At 38.5% G+C, this 14,864-nt stretch overlaps 1 protein-coding gene across 1 annotated transcript in view; it reads left to right on the top strand.

Moving 5' to 3' along the window:
- The first annotated feature begins 3,863 nt into the window (after nt 1-3,863).
- Nucleotides 3,864-14,864, top strand: part of ctbp2a (C-terminal binding protein 2a) — a 22,349-nt gene continuing 11,348 nt past the window's right edge. The window contains exon 1 of the mRNA XM_073827540.1: nt 3,864-6,501. Coding sequence (XP_073683641.1) covers nt 4,251-6,501 — 2,251 coding nt within the window. The 5' untranslated portion in view covers nt 3,864-4,250. The remainder of the gene's footprint in view (nt 6,502-14,864) is intronic.

Here is a 14,864-nt window from a genome sequence, read left to right as displayed (position 1 = left end):
ATGATGTTTTTGGAGGAAAACATTTCAGGATTTCTCTCCATATAATGGACTTCTGTGGTGGCCCCGAGTTTGAACTTCCAAAATGAGCTTCAAAGGGCTCTAAATGATAACAGCCGTGGAAGAAGGGTCTTATCTAGCAAAACAATCGGTTATTTTATAAAAACATTTACAAATTATATACTTTTTAATCTCTACAGAGCACACACAGAGCTAGACAAGATGAGCATTTGAGATTAAGAAGTATATAAATTGTAATTCGATTTTTTTTTTTTTTAAATAACCGATCGTTTTGCTAGATAAGACCCTTCTGTCCTCGGCTGTGATCGTTTAGAGCCATTTGAAGTTGCATTTTGGAAGTTCGGGGGCACCATAGAAGCAGTGTTGTTTTCGTCAACGATGACGATGACGAAATCATTTCGTTGACGCCACTTTTTTTCATGACGATAACGAGACGATGACGAGATAAAAATGGCTCGTTGATGACTAAAACATGACGAGACGTGTGTGAGTTTTCGTTGACGAGACGAGAATAGACGAAAATGTTAGTGGGTGGTCCGTCAGACGTTTAAAATGCATGACATTTCCGCTTATTGTGCATGCCAATTAAAACTTAAAAAGTATCTGTCGCTATGGCAAGCCGTTTAGCATTAAATACTCTTTGCTATACTAGTATGGCAAGCCGTTTTAGCATTCCATCCTTGTTTGTCTTTTATGTTCTAAAACATTCCTTCATTATTGTAATTATTGGTGAAAATAGTCGATCCGGAAGCTCACATTGTGTTGAACTATAGATCTGCTATTTTCAGAACTTATAAGTGACACTACCCAACAGCAAAATACTTACTGACCTACATTAATTTGTTAAAAGACAATTTTTTTCCCTTTTTTTTGACTAAAACTAGACTAAAACCTTTTTGACTTTTCGTCGACTAAAACTAGACTAAAACCTTTTTGACTTTTCGTCGACTAAAATTGGACTAAAACTAAGAAGCATTTTAGTCCAAAAGACTAAAACTAAGACTAAATCTAAGATGGTTGTCAAAAACAACACTGCATAGAAGTCCATTATATGGAGAGAAATTTCCTCAAAAAACAATTTTCTTACGACTGAAGAAAGACATGAACATCTTGGATGACAAGGAGGTGAGTACATTATGTGTAATTTTTTGTTCTGAAAGTGAACTACTCCTTTAAGAACAAAGATAGGCTAACCAACGCTCTCCATTGACTTTGCATTGCAGGAAGCGGACTCCTTGTCATTTCTGACTTATAACAAAAAATAGAACAATGTCTAAAAGCTGCTATGAGACAACGTGTACAGTAAACAAGCTAAAAACACATAACTACGTTTTTATAAGCTGTCGACCCAAAAAATTAGTGTTGGTCTAAATATCTGCCATTCTTTTTATTTTATATCTTGTTACCTTGCAAGGCTTTGAAACAGGGAATTAGTTTGGCTGTACTGCTCAGATAACTTGCAAACCAACATGACAAAGAATCGTCATGTCAAAGAATTTCTGAAAAAACATTGTGATATGATATTTTTGCCATACCACCCACCCCTAAATAGTGTATTCTAAAATAATGTGTTATGTATTTTTATGTGTCACTGGCTCAGCAACAAGCTGTCTCTACTGGTATTAGTTGATAGGGTTGAATATTTTTTTAGGTCACTTATGTCAAGGAAACTATATTGGGGCTCAGTTGCAATCTGGAAATGCTAACATATTCAGGTGCTGTTGATTCTAAAACAACAGGCTTAAAGCCAAAATGAAATTCCTGCCATAGATGTATTACAGGCATTAAACAGCGTTTCATAAAAGTGAAAGGATCAAAACAAGCGGAAGTGCTGGAAAGTCACTTTAAAACGGTGCAAAGCTTTAGATGTTATCAAAATGCAGAGTGTATCACAATGACAGCAGATAGCCAAAGAATATGCCCTATTAATTTTATCCTCACAAGTCTCTTTCTCTTTCCCTCCCTCTCCATCTCTCTCTCTGGTGTTTGTGGGGATCAGAAGGGATTTGGGTGGAGTGTTTCAGTGGCAGGTGGACGAAATCTGTTCACAACAAAAAGCTTTTCCTAAACCGAAAACTCAAGATTCAACTGTTAACATTCATATTGTTGGAATGTTTTTCATGAAATGCTTATTTGCAAACCTTTAGATATTGTAGTATTACTTGATGTCCCAGATTTCGCCTTTCACCCCCTGTGGGTTTTATAATGCTTATCTTAATAACATAGCCATGCTTTCTCAGTGGGGAATATCAAAACATGGGGCGATGGTTTCTTTGTTTATGTAGAATGAGTGTCTAAAATAGTCTACAAGCAATAAAAGCAACACTCAATCCCATTGACTTTCATTGGATCCAGTGGGACATTTTTTGAAAAATCTTATCTTGTGTTTCACAGGTATGGAATGGCATGAGAGGGAGTAAATCATGACAAAATTGTTTTTTTTTTTTTTTGGGGTGGACTGTCCCTTTAAAGGGTAGCTAAGTATTTTTATGTGGTTGCAATTAGGGCTGGCTGAGTTTTCTGATTTTATTGATTAATTACAATTTAATGTTTTGCTGCGATTTTATTTTTTTTGAAAACAAGGATTCGTGAATTTGAACAGAAATATTAGCAAACATTAGAATTAGAAAAAAAAACAATAGAAAAGCAGCGCAATTGAATAAAAAACGTGAAGAACTACTACTTTATGTCTGATATTTCATGTTTGCATCATGGTGACAGGCTGAAAGCTGCTGTTCGTTGTTTTTACTGAATATTTACAGTTATAGTCCACTGGTGTTATATCTTCAATTTAAATTACCTTGACTTTTGAGATTTTTTTAAAGCATTTTTCTTGTATTATTTCTTAACATATAATATGTATAAGACAAGTTTGTACATAATGTAGTTGTAATTCATGCAGGTTTAACATTTACATTGAGTGGTGCACTTGAAATGCAATTTTCTTTAACTAGAGGGTTAATAAAGAAAAAGTAGCTGAAGTTAAATTTTCAAGCTGATTAGTTAAAAATCATAAAAGAATCGAGAATCTGTCAAACCTTCTGAAATTTTTTTTTTTTATTTTAATTTCCGCCTTATTGCCCAGCCCTAGTTGTAATGTTTCTGAGAAATTACAGCATCCTTATGTAAGAGTGGTATTGCAGTTTGCATCAGGTCTGATTGGTTTTGTAATGAAGGTTATTTTTTTGTGCATCCATATTGTGATCCATAAGCTTCCAGAAGCTTTGTGACCTCATTGTTGGTGTGCTGTGAAGGCTGTTTTGAGGCAGCACTGGTGATATAGCTGCACTGCTGTCGGCTCAGGTCATAACACGATAGATGAGTGGTGATGCCGGATCTCTGCATTTGTGTAGCTCTGCAAGCATTGCTGGCCCATCATAGGATTATTGTTCAATCAGGATTTGACGTTTCCTGACAGTGCTACACGATTCTGCCCTGCTGCATTAGATCTGTATTAGTTTCACTGGCCCACCCCACTGGCCCATCTCCTGAAGTCCAGCAAAGACCGCTTGCTTAATGCCAGCTGGCCGGGCTTTTGAAGCAAGCACAGACCACCTCAACTGTTGGCATCAGGTAAGCGTGTCCATGGCAGCATGTGTTCCCGTCCAAAGGGATTTCATTGTATTCATTATCATCAGGGACACATTTTGTGTGCGTTTGCATGTGACGTCACAAGGGTGAAGAGTGGATTTAAGCTGGCTTTATTTGGTCCGTAATCCCTCATAGCAATCTGAACGAGTAAAATGTTCGGAGTTGGAGCGGATCAGCTTCGCTGGATTATCACAAGCCCCTGCCTCCCCCACGCCAACCCTCCCCGTGTTAAAATTTTCCTTCCTGTCTCTGTGTTTCCTCTCTTTTTCTTTCCCTCTGTCTGTTCACGCTTGTCGCTTTGCATTGCCAGAATGGAGTAGTCAGGCAGGCTTTGACTACCAACGTTATTTGTGAGAGCGTTCGGTGTCCTCTTTCCTGCTTCCATCACAACCAGCAGTATTCCCCAGATTAATTATTCACCGATCGCCAAGCAAGAGGAGCCATTTGATAGCCAGACCTTGCCTCTGTGATAGAGACGGGAGACAGAAATTACAACTGGACCACAGGTGAAAAGCGATCTGTTTAATTTTTTTTTTCTTTCACCCTCCTTCCTGCACCACTTGACATCAGCCTGCAACTAGAAACTGTAAGGAAAACCTTTCTCATTTTTCTTCCCTGTGAGTAAGGTATATCTCTTCCTCATGTTGATCTCCACTAAGCAGTTGCCGATCGGCCGCTCCCAGAGCTGGGACACGCTGGGTGGGAATGAGGGTCATTGGGAGCGTGGTGACAGTGTTTACGAGCAGCAGGCCCGGATGGCTGGTCGACGCAACTCGCTGAGCTACGGAGCGGATGCGGGAGGGGGATGGTATGAGCCACCGCCTGGAGTGCGTCCCCCTGACCTGGATTTGAAACGAGAGCAAGACTCCTACCAGGAATCTCTTTACAATCAGGGATATTTAGAACGTCTGGACCTACGTAACATTAGAAAGAGCTCTGTTCCCGAGTTGAACAGCCATTACGATCGGCCAACCATGGCTCACCGCGGTTCCCTGCCACCTCACGACTACTATCAGCAAGACTCAGGCATGCCACCGCGGCCAACCGAAGGTTTTTATCGTGGAGAGCAACCTCATTCTCTTAATAGGTCATCTTCGCATTACGGAATGATGGCTGGTCCTCGGCAACTCTGGGAACAGAGCTCAGGAGGTCGACCTGGTTCTGCTGCCCCAACACCTGGCATGCCTCCTCCCCCACCTCCAACTGCTCACGACATGGGTCGTATTTACAGAGAACCATCTCTGCCTGGACCTCCACCTGCTACTCCTGGCACTAAAATGATGCAGGATGGGCAGCGCATTCCAAGCCGAGCACCATCTCCAGCTCGTTATATAATGGAGCCAAGTTCTCCACGTTATGGTGCTGAGCCACCTGCCTCTCTCACTAGCCATTCAGTCTACAGCGATGTTAACGGAAGGCCGATTGATCCTCATCAGCCAACCGCCACCTGCCTGGTGGTCGAACCAGTTGCTCACGGAATGGACGGAACTGCCCGAGGTATGGTCATGCATCCGGAAAACCCTTCACCATACACCATACAGCAGCAAGCCCAACAACAGGCTCAACAACAAGCACAGCAACAAATGCAACAACAAATACAACAGCAGCAGCAAATGCAACAGGTTCAGCCAGTCCAGCAAATGCAACAAGCTCAGCCAGTGCAACAAATGCAGCAAGTTCAGCCAGTGCAACAAATGCAGCCAGTTCAACAAATGCAAATGCAACCAGTGCAGCAAATTCAGCAGGTACCACAGGTTCAGCCAATGCAGCAAGTTCCACATGTGCAACCCGTGGCACCCCCAAATCCTGTTTATGCTCCAGCTCCCCCTCCAGCCCCTACCCTAGTAAACACTCCAAGTGTGGCCACTATTCCTGCTCCATTGCCTCAACTTCCTGCTCAGCCTCCTCCCACTGTCCCTCAGACCCCAGTGGCTCCTGTAGACCCTAAAAAAAATGCAGACCCTGAGTTCCTGGCATTGCTGCAAAAAGAGGGCCTCTCGGAAAGCACCGTCACCTCTCTGCTGCAGCAAGGCTTTGACTCCACTGCAATGTTGGCTGTCATGGAGGAAAACGATGTGCGTTCAGTGGCACCAAACCTCGGACAAGCTCGGGTTCTGTCTCGTGTTGTGCTCGGCTGTAAGCGACCACCTGAAATCCTTCCTGCTACCCCCCTTCATCCCAGTGCTCCGGTCCGTGGCAGATCTAACAGCTTTAGCCATCGCAGTGATATTTACGTGCACCAGCCTCCACCCTTGACTCCAGGCTTGGAGTCTCAGTATATGCAGCCACCCTCTACCCCAATGCACACTATATCTCCAAGGATGGAAGGTTATAGTCGCAGACCCAGCAGTGCTCCCTCCCAGCAGCTTCTTGAGGCCAGTGGGTATCCTGGAGCCAGGTCTGCAGGAGCATACAGCGGAGCTGTGGTTCCAGTCCAGCCTCGGCCATTGTCAGGCTACAATCCACATTCTGGCTTACCCATGCCACCAATGTCCCAACAGGTAGCCATTCCATCACACCTACCAGGAATACCACCACAAATGGCAGCTTTGCCAGCCCCAATCCATGCAATGCCACATCCATTGCCAGCAGTTCCCCAACCAATGACTATGCCAACTTTGGCACCCCAGCAAGCTCCGAAGGCATACACCACCAACTATACCGTACCAATGGAGTTGATGAAAAGGGATCGGAGCTTGGCTACGATGTCACCCATGCATAGTCCGCACATAAGCCCACAATTAATGCGCAAGTCTGGAGCATCCTCAGACAGAGCCCTTGTACCAATTGGTGGTGCCGTCCCAGGCCAAAATGCAAGTCTGGCTAATCAGAAGCTCAGCCGGCGTACTGGTCCTCCGGTCATTGTCTCCACTATGGCTTCGCCAGACACAAGTAAATCAAAGCCCTCTTCCATTACCTTCTTCACGTTCTCCTTTCTTCCTCTCTTCCACCCCCTCCAAAGCTTCAGCTCCTAGCTGTCTGTGTCAGAGTGAGTGTGTGTGAATCATATGGTTGTGGGTTAATTGATTCAGTTATATTTTTTTCCCTTTGAACTTTTCAAAAATGCTGCATAGAGAATCCTTCTTTGAAGAATAAACAATGTTTTTTGTGTTTTTGTTGAAATAGCAATGAATTGAGTTAATGATGTTCCTAGACGCATTGTAAGATAAGACCAGGACATATTTTCTTAAAGATAATACTTTGAAATCAAAGCTTATGGAACTACTTAGGCTTAATTTTGTTTCAGATCAGATTCAGCTTTCTTTTTATACCTTGTTTTTGCAGAACTACACACCACTAAATATTAAATTTCTGTACTCTAAAAGTATGGTAAATTGTATTAGAATGTGCAAGCATGTTTTCATTATGTTGCCTTGTGGTTCAGTGGCCTGTTATGTTATTAGTCACTCACATTTCTTCAGTATTAGTCATTGTCAGCTCCAGGGTGTCAGTGACTGTTAGAATGTGTTTTATTTTGGCTTGGTATTCTGTATTACATTGCTTTTATGTATGTTCTGTAGTAGGCGTATCTAAACGGATTTGGAGTGACATGTTTTATTTTTTATTTTCATGGTTTGTCTTTGCCAGTTTAAACCCCTGTCACTATCTGCCCGTCGCAGCTGATCTGTCTGACTAAGATACTGTGAGTGAAGTGTTGCCTGTCAGTTAGCGGTAGAGCCTTTGATACATGTTTGATGTGAGCTGTCACTTCGAGCCATGCACAGGCAAGATCAGAATGATGGACTGGACCAGCACAGGGAGAGAATGACACTTTAGGTTTTTTTTTGCCAAGCGCAGACTTCAATGGGAAATTTTGGTTGTGAGAAAAAACTAAGCATGTAGTTTTTCAGTGTACAGCTGACAGAGTGACGTTATTTATATGACATTTAAGAAAAGCAGTTTTCATTATTATAATGCATTATCGATGCGTTTTTGTAGGACAAATATCCATATTTAAAATGTAAAAATCACTTTTCACTAGCTAACTGTCATACTTGCAAGGCGTTCTGCGCAGTTGATGCGAAAACCAACGTTTGTTTACAGAAGCAAATTTTCTTTACTTTAGCAAAGAAAAACCACTCTCCTCTGGGCTTTTATCATAATCCTCCAAATTTTTTCTTTCCAAATCCTCCTTTTGTCCTTGTAATTCATGACCAGTGTACAGTTGGCGCAAGCTGGAAAAAAAGTGATTATTATATATTAAATATGGATGTTTTGCTTACAAAAATGCATCTATTCGCTACACAAGGCCTTTATTCAGCCCCTGGAGCCGTGTGGAGCACTTTCTATTCTCGATGGATGTACTTTATTGGACTTCTTTTGGACTGTTAAACAGAAACGCATACCCATTGGCATTATAAAGCTTGGAAGAGCCAGGACAATTTTTAATATAACTCTGATTGGATTTGACTGAAAGAAGGTCATATACACCTAGGATGGCTTGAGGGTGCATAAATCATGTGCTAATTAAAATTTTTGGGTGAACAATCCATTTTTTGGGTTTTATATTTTATATTATACTTTTTTTTGCAAAATATATATTTTCCTTTTGATTTTAGTGTCAAAGGTGAATTGTTTTGTGACTGTTTTTGTGGGATTCTTTCAAACCTTGTTGCAGGACTGATGCTAATGCATGCTAGAGACTGTAAAGGCTTACAGTGTCATATTTCTCTATTCTTGAATCCCACCTGGTGCAGCTGGTGTAAGAGATGTTTTCCAGCCCACATTGGCTGTTTCAGAACGATGACCAATGACTGCACCGAGGGGGAGGGGAGGCAGCGCGGGGAGTTTTACTCTGAGCCGAAATGGAGATGCAGTGTCAGACCCCGGCAGGAAATTAAACAACACATCACCATAGTCAGGCTAATCACATTGTGGTGATAGTAATCAGAGTGTATGGATATGATTGGAGAGCCTCTGGGGTGGGAGAGAAATGAGCGGTGATAAACATTATTAAAGGCTGACTGGTTTAGTGCCTGGTGAGCGAAGCGGCTGCAGCAGGGTTGGGCAGTATGACCAAAATCATGAAATGAGTTATTATATTTCAAGGTAACAGCATGTATCCAAAAATAGTTATTAGTGCTGGGAATTCTACGAAAAGGGTTTATATGTTAGATAAGCATGGAAAAGAGTATTTTTGGATAATCTAGTGTATTAAATACTCAAAATCACAAGATAAGATTATTTGTGACAAATAAGTCTGTACAAACAGATGTACAATATTTTACAGTGTAACTGATATACAGTTAAAGTCAAATGATTGCATACAGCTTGCAGAATCTGCAAAATGTTAATTATCCTACCAAAATAAGAGGGGTCATACAAAATGCATGTTATTTTTTTTATTTAGTACTAACCTGAATAAAATATTTAACATAAAAGACATTTACATACAGTCCACAAGAGAAAATAATAGTTGACTTTATAGACATAACCCTGTGCAAATGTTTACATAAACTTGATTCTTATTACTGTGTTGTTACCTGAATGATCCACATCTGGGTTTTTCTGTTTAGTGATAGTTGTTCATGAGTCCCTTGTTTGTCCTGAACAGTTAAACTGCCTGCCATTCTTCAGGAAAATCCTTCAGGTTCCACAAGTTTCTTTGGTTTTTCAGCATTTTTGTGTATTTTAATCCTTTCCAGCAATGACTGTATGATTTGAGATCCATCTTTTCACACTGAGTACAACTGAGGGACTCATATGCAACTATTACAGAAGGTTCAAACACTCACTGATGCTGAAAAAGGAAAAACAATGCATTATTAGCTGGGGGTGAAAACTTTTGAACAGAATGAAGATGTGTACATTTTTCTTGTTTTGACTTAAATATAATTTTTCAGAAGCTACAGAAGATATCTACATTTTTCCCAGAAGACAAAATAAGTAAAATTTACCCTAATTGTCAAATTCAATAAGTTTACATCCCCCGGCTCTTAATGCATTGTGCTTTCTTCTGGAGCATCAGTGAGCGTTTGAACCTTCTGTAATAGTTGCATATGAGTCCCTCAGTTGTCCTCAGTGTGAAAAGATGGATCTCAAAATCATACAGTCATTGTTGGAAAGGATTCAAATACCTCAAAAAGGCTGAAAAACCTAATAATTTGTGGGACCTGAAGGATTGGCAGTTTATCTGTTCAGGACAAACAAGGGACTCATAAACAACTATCAACAAAAAATAAAACACAGCTGTGAATCATTCAGGCAACAGCATAATATTAAGAATCAAGAGTATGTAAACTTTTGAACGGGGTCATTTTTATAAATTCAACTATTATTTTCTCTTGTGGACTGTATGTAAACCTCTTTTATGTGAAATATCTTATTCAGGTCAGTGCTAAACAAAAAATAACATGCATTTTGTATGATTCCTCTTATTTTGGTAAAGTAACATTTTGCAGATTCTGCAAGGTGTATGTAAACTTTTGACTTCAACTGTATATGCTGATTAATGCATTCCTGCTGTTATTCTCTCTACTATCCAGGTTATATATTTGAAAAATCTGGCTGGTATTTTATATGTAGTGCAAATGTGTTTTTTATAGATGGACTAGTCAGTTGTTAATCTTTTAAAGGGACAGTTCACCAAAAATGAAAATTCTGTCATTTAACTACTCAACCTGTAAGAACTTCGTACATCTTCAGAACACAAATCAAGATATATATATTTTTTTAAATCTAAGAGCTTTCTGACCCTGCAAGAAAGCAAAAATAACGACTTTATTCAACAATTTGAACCACTGATGCCACATGGACTATTTTAACAATGTCTTTACTACATTTCTAGGCCTTCAATGTGTCAGTTGTGTTACTGTCAAATGTATCTAAATTTGTGTTTTGAAGATGAACGAAGGTCTTATGGGTTTGGAACGACATAAAAGTGAATAATTAATGAAAGAATTTTCATTTTGGGGTGAACTAGCCCTTTAACTATTTTTATGACACGCATCCTCTCATTTCATTTCATTTCTTTTTCAAAGGCTTCCAGTTTCCCTTTGTATCTTTTTCCCCTCACTTTGCTTCTGTTGCACCTTCTCTGCCGTCTCACTTGATTTAATGGGTTTAGCTGGCTTTCGTTCCATATAATGAAACCATTTCTCCAGTGCCCCAGTCATCTCTGACTCCAGATGTTTCAGGTTGGATCGAGTCGGAGTGCATTGCTCATGTCCTAAACATCTGTGAAAAACCCCAGCGGGCAAGAATGCGAGCGCTTCTCTTATGAACAACAAAGTCATTTGCATGTGGGTGATGGTTGTTTGTTTAGCCAGTAATTTCGTCTGCTAATGGACAGGCTGAAGACTGCGGGCTCGCAGGGTATTCCTTAATTGTGTGTTGCTAGGTGACCTGTTTTTGGTAGCAACCACTGCTCTGATTTTTTTTTTTGATTTTATTATAATTATTATTATTGTGCCATCTCTTTTAAAAAACATGCACATACACCATTACTCTTTTATACGGTCTAGTACATTTCAATGAACTAATCTGAAAAGACCCTGCTTCCTTGTTTTTTCACCATATATGGTCATTCCAAATGCCCTCGAGACTAATTGCGCCTATATATGGACATGCAGGGACGACCCTGGCAGAAGACCTTCCTTTCTAGTAAGAAGGGATTAGGTAGCCATGGCGATGGGTGTTGCGGTCAAGCCATATGAGACTTATTCAGGTCAGGTGTGACTGTGTGTTTGTGTAGTAGTTTGTGTTTTATTGTGTCTGAGGTATTATTAGATATTGATTTTGTTGCATTTGACATTCTTCTTTAGAAAGAGAGCGCTTAGGACCGAGCGTTTAGAGTGATCATCCTGTAGTCTGGGATAAGCCGCTCCTGGTCATGGATCAGAAGCGTTTCGCTGAAAGGACGCTTCATGATTCGCTTTACTCTAGTGCAGGCTGTTTAGTCAAGCTATTTCATTCTAGGCCACAGTGTTTTTGTATAGTTGTAGGTGACCGTTAGTGCTGAGAAACTAGAGTTGAATTAGATTTGCATTTTCGAGGGAATATTAGTGCATACTAGGTTTAGGTCATTTTTTAGTCTATTTATATGGTTAAATAGATGTGAGGACAAGACCAATCACATCTCAGTATGCAAATATTGCTGTGATGTCATCACTGTTGTTGACATTTTGAGCAAGTCTAGCTGGTTTAGCTTGGTAAATGGCACTTTTAAGGCTAAAATGATCAAAATAACAGTTGAGTTGACTATTTTTTTTAATGTTTAAACTGTTTTGAACACATCATGGAAATACTACGGCATTATTAGGAGTAACATGTAGCATACCTTGGTAAATGAATATAGAAATGATTCAGTAGCATGGTATTGATCAAAAATTTGATGTTTTGCAGTATTCTTTTGTATGTATATAAAACATATGCATTTGCAGAATGTTTATCCCAATAGCTAATATGTGACTCTGGACCACAAAACCGTCATAAGGGTCAATTTATGAAATTGAAATTTATACATCTGAAAGCTGAATAAATAAGTTTTCCATTGTTGTATGGTTTGTTAGGAGATGACGGAATTTGGCAGAGATTCAACTAGAGCTGCAAAACGATTACAAAGCTTAATTTGTGATTGGTAATATGCATTGCTAAGAACTTAATTTGGACAACTTTAAAGGCAATTTCCTCAATATTTTGTTATTTTTGCATCCTCAGATTCTTGATTTTTTTTAAACAGTTTTATGTAGAGATCCAAAACGATTAGTCGCAATTAATCAATTCAGAATAAAAGTTTGTTTACATACTATGTGTGTTTACTGTGTGTATTTATTATGTATATATAAACACACACACATACACGTATATACTAAGAAAAAAAACATGTTAGATTTAATATGTAAAATATTTGTATTTATGGTTTAAATTTTAAAAGTGTTTACATACAATAAATACAAATATTAAAAAAAAAAAAAAAAATATATATATATATATATATATACATGTGTGTGTGTAGTTATATGTACATAATAAACATACACAGTACACACACATGGTATGTAAACCATAAACTTTTATTTTGAATCGGTTAAAAAGTAATGAAACTAAAATAACACATATTTTACTTAAATTTTTTTAGCTTACTTCAGATAATCTCAAAATGACCAAACATTGGTTTATAAAATGGCCTATTAATCATTGTATCAGATATCATTCCTGTACCATAGTACTTTTTTGTAAGGATTGACCTTTTTTTATTTAAATCTGAACATTTCTGAATCTGAATTTACATGTGTTTCAGTTTGCACTGATGAAAAATTGGCTTTGAAACTATTTTCAGTCAAATTGCTGGTAAATGCCACAAATTACAAAGAAACTGCAAGTGACACATTGAATTAAACATGACTGAACGACAAAAATGTGATAGCCATAAGGGTCCATTTTAAATTGGATAATAAATTTAAATTGTAATATTTGTCAGAGATACAACTATTTGAAAATCTGGAATCTGAGGGTGCAAAAAAATCAAAATATGGAGAAAATCGCCTTTAAAGTTGTCCAAAATGAAGTTCTTAGCAATGCATATTACTAATCAGAAATTAAGTTTTGATGTATTTATGGTAGGAAATTTACAAAATATCTTCATGGAACATGATCTTTACTTAATATCCTAATGGTTTTTGGCATAAAAGAAAAATCGATAATTTTGACCCATACAATGTATTGTTGGCTATTGCTACAAATATACCCGTGCTACTAGTACTTTTTTTGCAAGGATTGGCCTTTTTTATTTAAATCTGAACATTTCTGAATCTGAATTTACATGTGTTTCAGTTTGCACTGATGAAAAATTGGCTTTGAAGCTATTTTCAATCAAATTGCTAGTAAATGCCACAAATTACAAAGAAACTGCAAGTGACACATTGAATTAAACATGACTGAACGACTAAAATGTGACCCTGAACCACAAAGTCATAAGGGTCCATTTTAAATTGGACAATAAATTTAAAAAGGACAATATTTGTCAGAGATACAACTATTTGAAAATCTGGAATCTTATCAAAAAATAGTCAAAATATGGAGAAAATGGCCTTTAAAGTTGTCCAAATGAAGTTCTTAGAAAATCAAAATTAAGTTTTGATATATTTACAGTAGGAAAATTACAAAATATTTTTTAATGGAACATGATCTTTACTTAATATCCTAATGATCTTTGACATAAAATTGATAATTTTGACTTATACAATGCATTTTTGGCTATTGCTACAAATACACCCATGCTACTTAAGACAAATAGTATTTTCTTGTAATATATACTCCAATATTGTTTTTTTTATTTATTTACAATTTGGCAGTGTCTGTTGAAGTTTTAGTCATATTACATGTTTATTTAGAGTCGGCATGGCTGTCAAAGAGTATAAATGTGACTGGTACAGCATAAAAATTACTTGTATGCAGTCATTGTACATTAATCTGTAGAAATTTGATCAGTCTCTTAGGAGGAAAATCAACATGGGCTTGGAAAAAGAGAGGAAGCAATGAATGAGAATGGAGTGCAAAAGACACTCAAACCCAAAAGTCGTTTTCATCACCGATTTGTCCAGCTCAGCATATTCATTTACTGTGGGCTTCAGAAATGAAAAGAGAAGACAGAGAGAGGGAATGAAAGAAAAGAGATTAGAGAGGTAAAATCCCACTAGCCATCTGTGCAGGACGGGCCCAGTGGGAAAGGACGGGGACGGGGGGTGGGTTTGGGTTAGCGCTCTCCATCAGAACATAATCCTGCAGAAATGAATGAATGCGTGTACTGTAATCCCTGTCCGCAGTAGGACAACTCATCTGACCGGCCTCTGACGTATAGCACTGTCCCGCATGGCATATTAGCATTGAAGAATCAGAAATGGGTGTGATATTGGTTTGTTTGAGCGTATGAATAATCAATTTGCCCTGGTGCGGCGTGCAGACGAGAGCTGTATGTAAACAACTCTCAGCGTCTGATATTTTCAACTTCATGAAATGTTAAACAACTTGTAAATCAGTTATGCTGTAGCATTTGTTATTTGTAAATTGCTCTGGATAACAGCATCTGCTAAATGAATACATGTTGTATGTGTATGCAGTTCACTGCATTAGTCTATGTACACCTCACATCTTTTTCTGTGTGCATACTAAGTGTTTAGTGCATACTAGTGTTAAACAATGAGGATGGCCTAATAGACTTTCTGTTCAGTTATCAAAAAGCTCACTTGCTTTATTGGGCTTTGCTGTTTTATCACAGTTTTATATGTGCATGTGAATGTGTGCAAACTTAAACA

This window comes from Garra rufa, chromosome 21, assembly GCF_049309525.1.
Source record: "Garra rufa chromosome 21, GarRuf1.0, whole genome shotgun sequence".
In the NCBI taxonomy this organism is placed as follows: domain Eukaryota; kingdom Metazoa; phylum Chordata; class Actinopteri; order Cypriniformes; family Cyprinidae; genus Garra; species Garra rufa.
The sequence above is the reverse complement of the archived record's forward strand: the minus strand, read 5'-3'. Positions and strand labels throughout refer to the sequence as shown.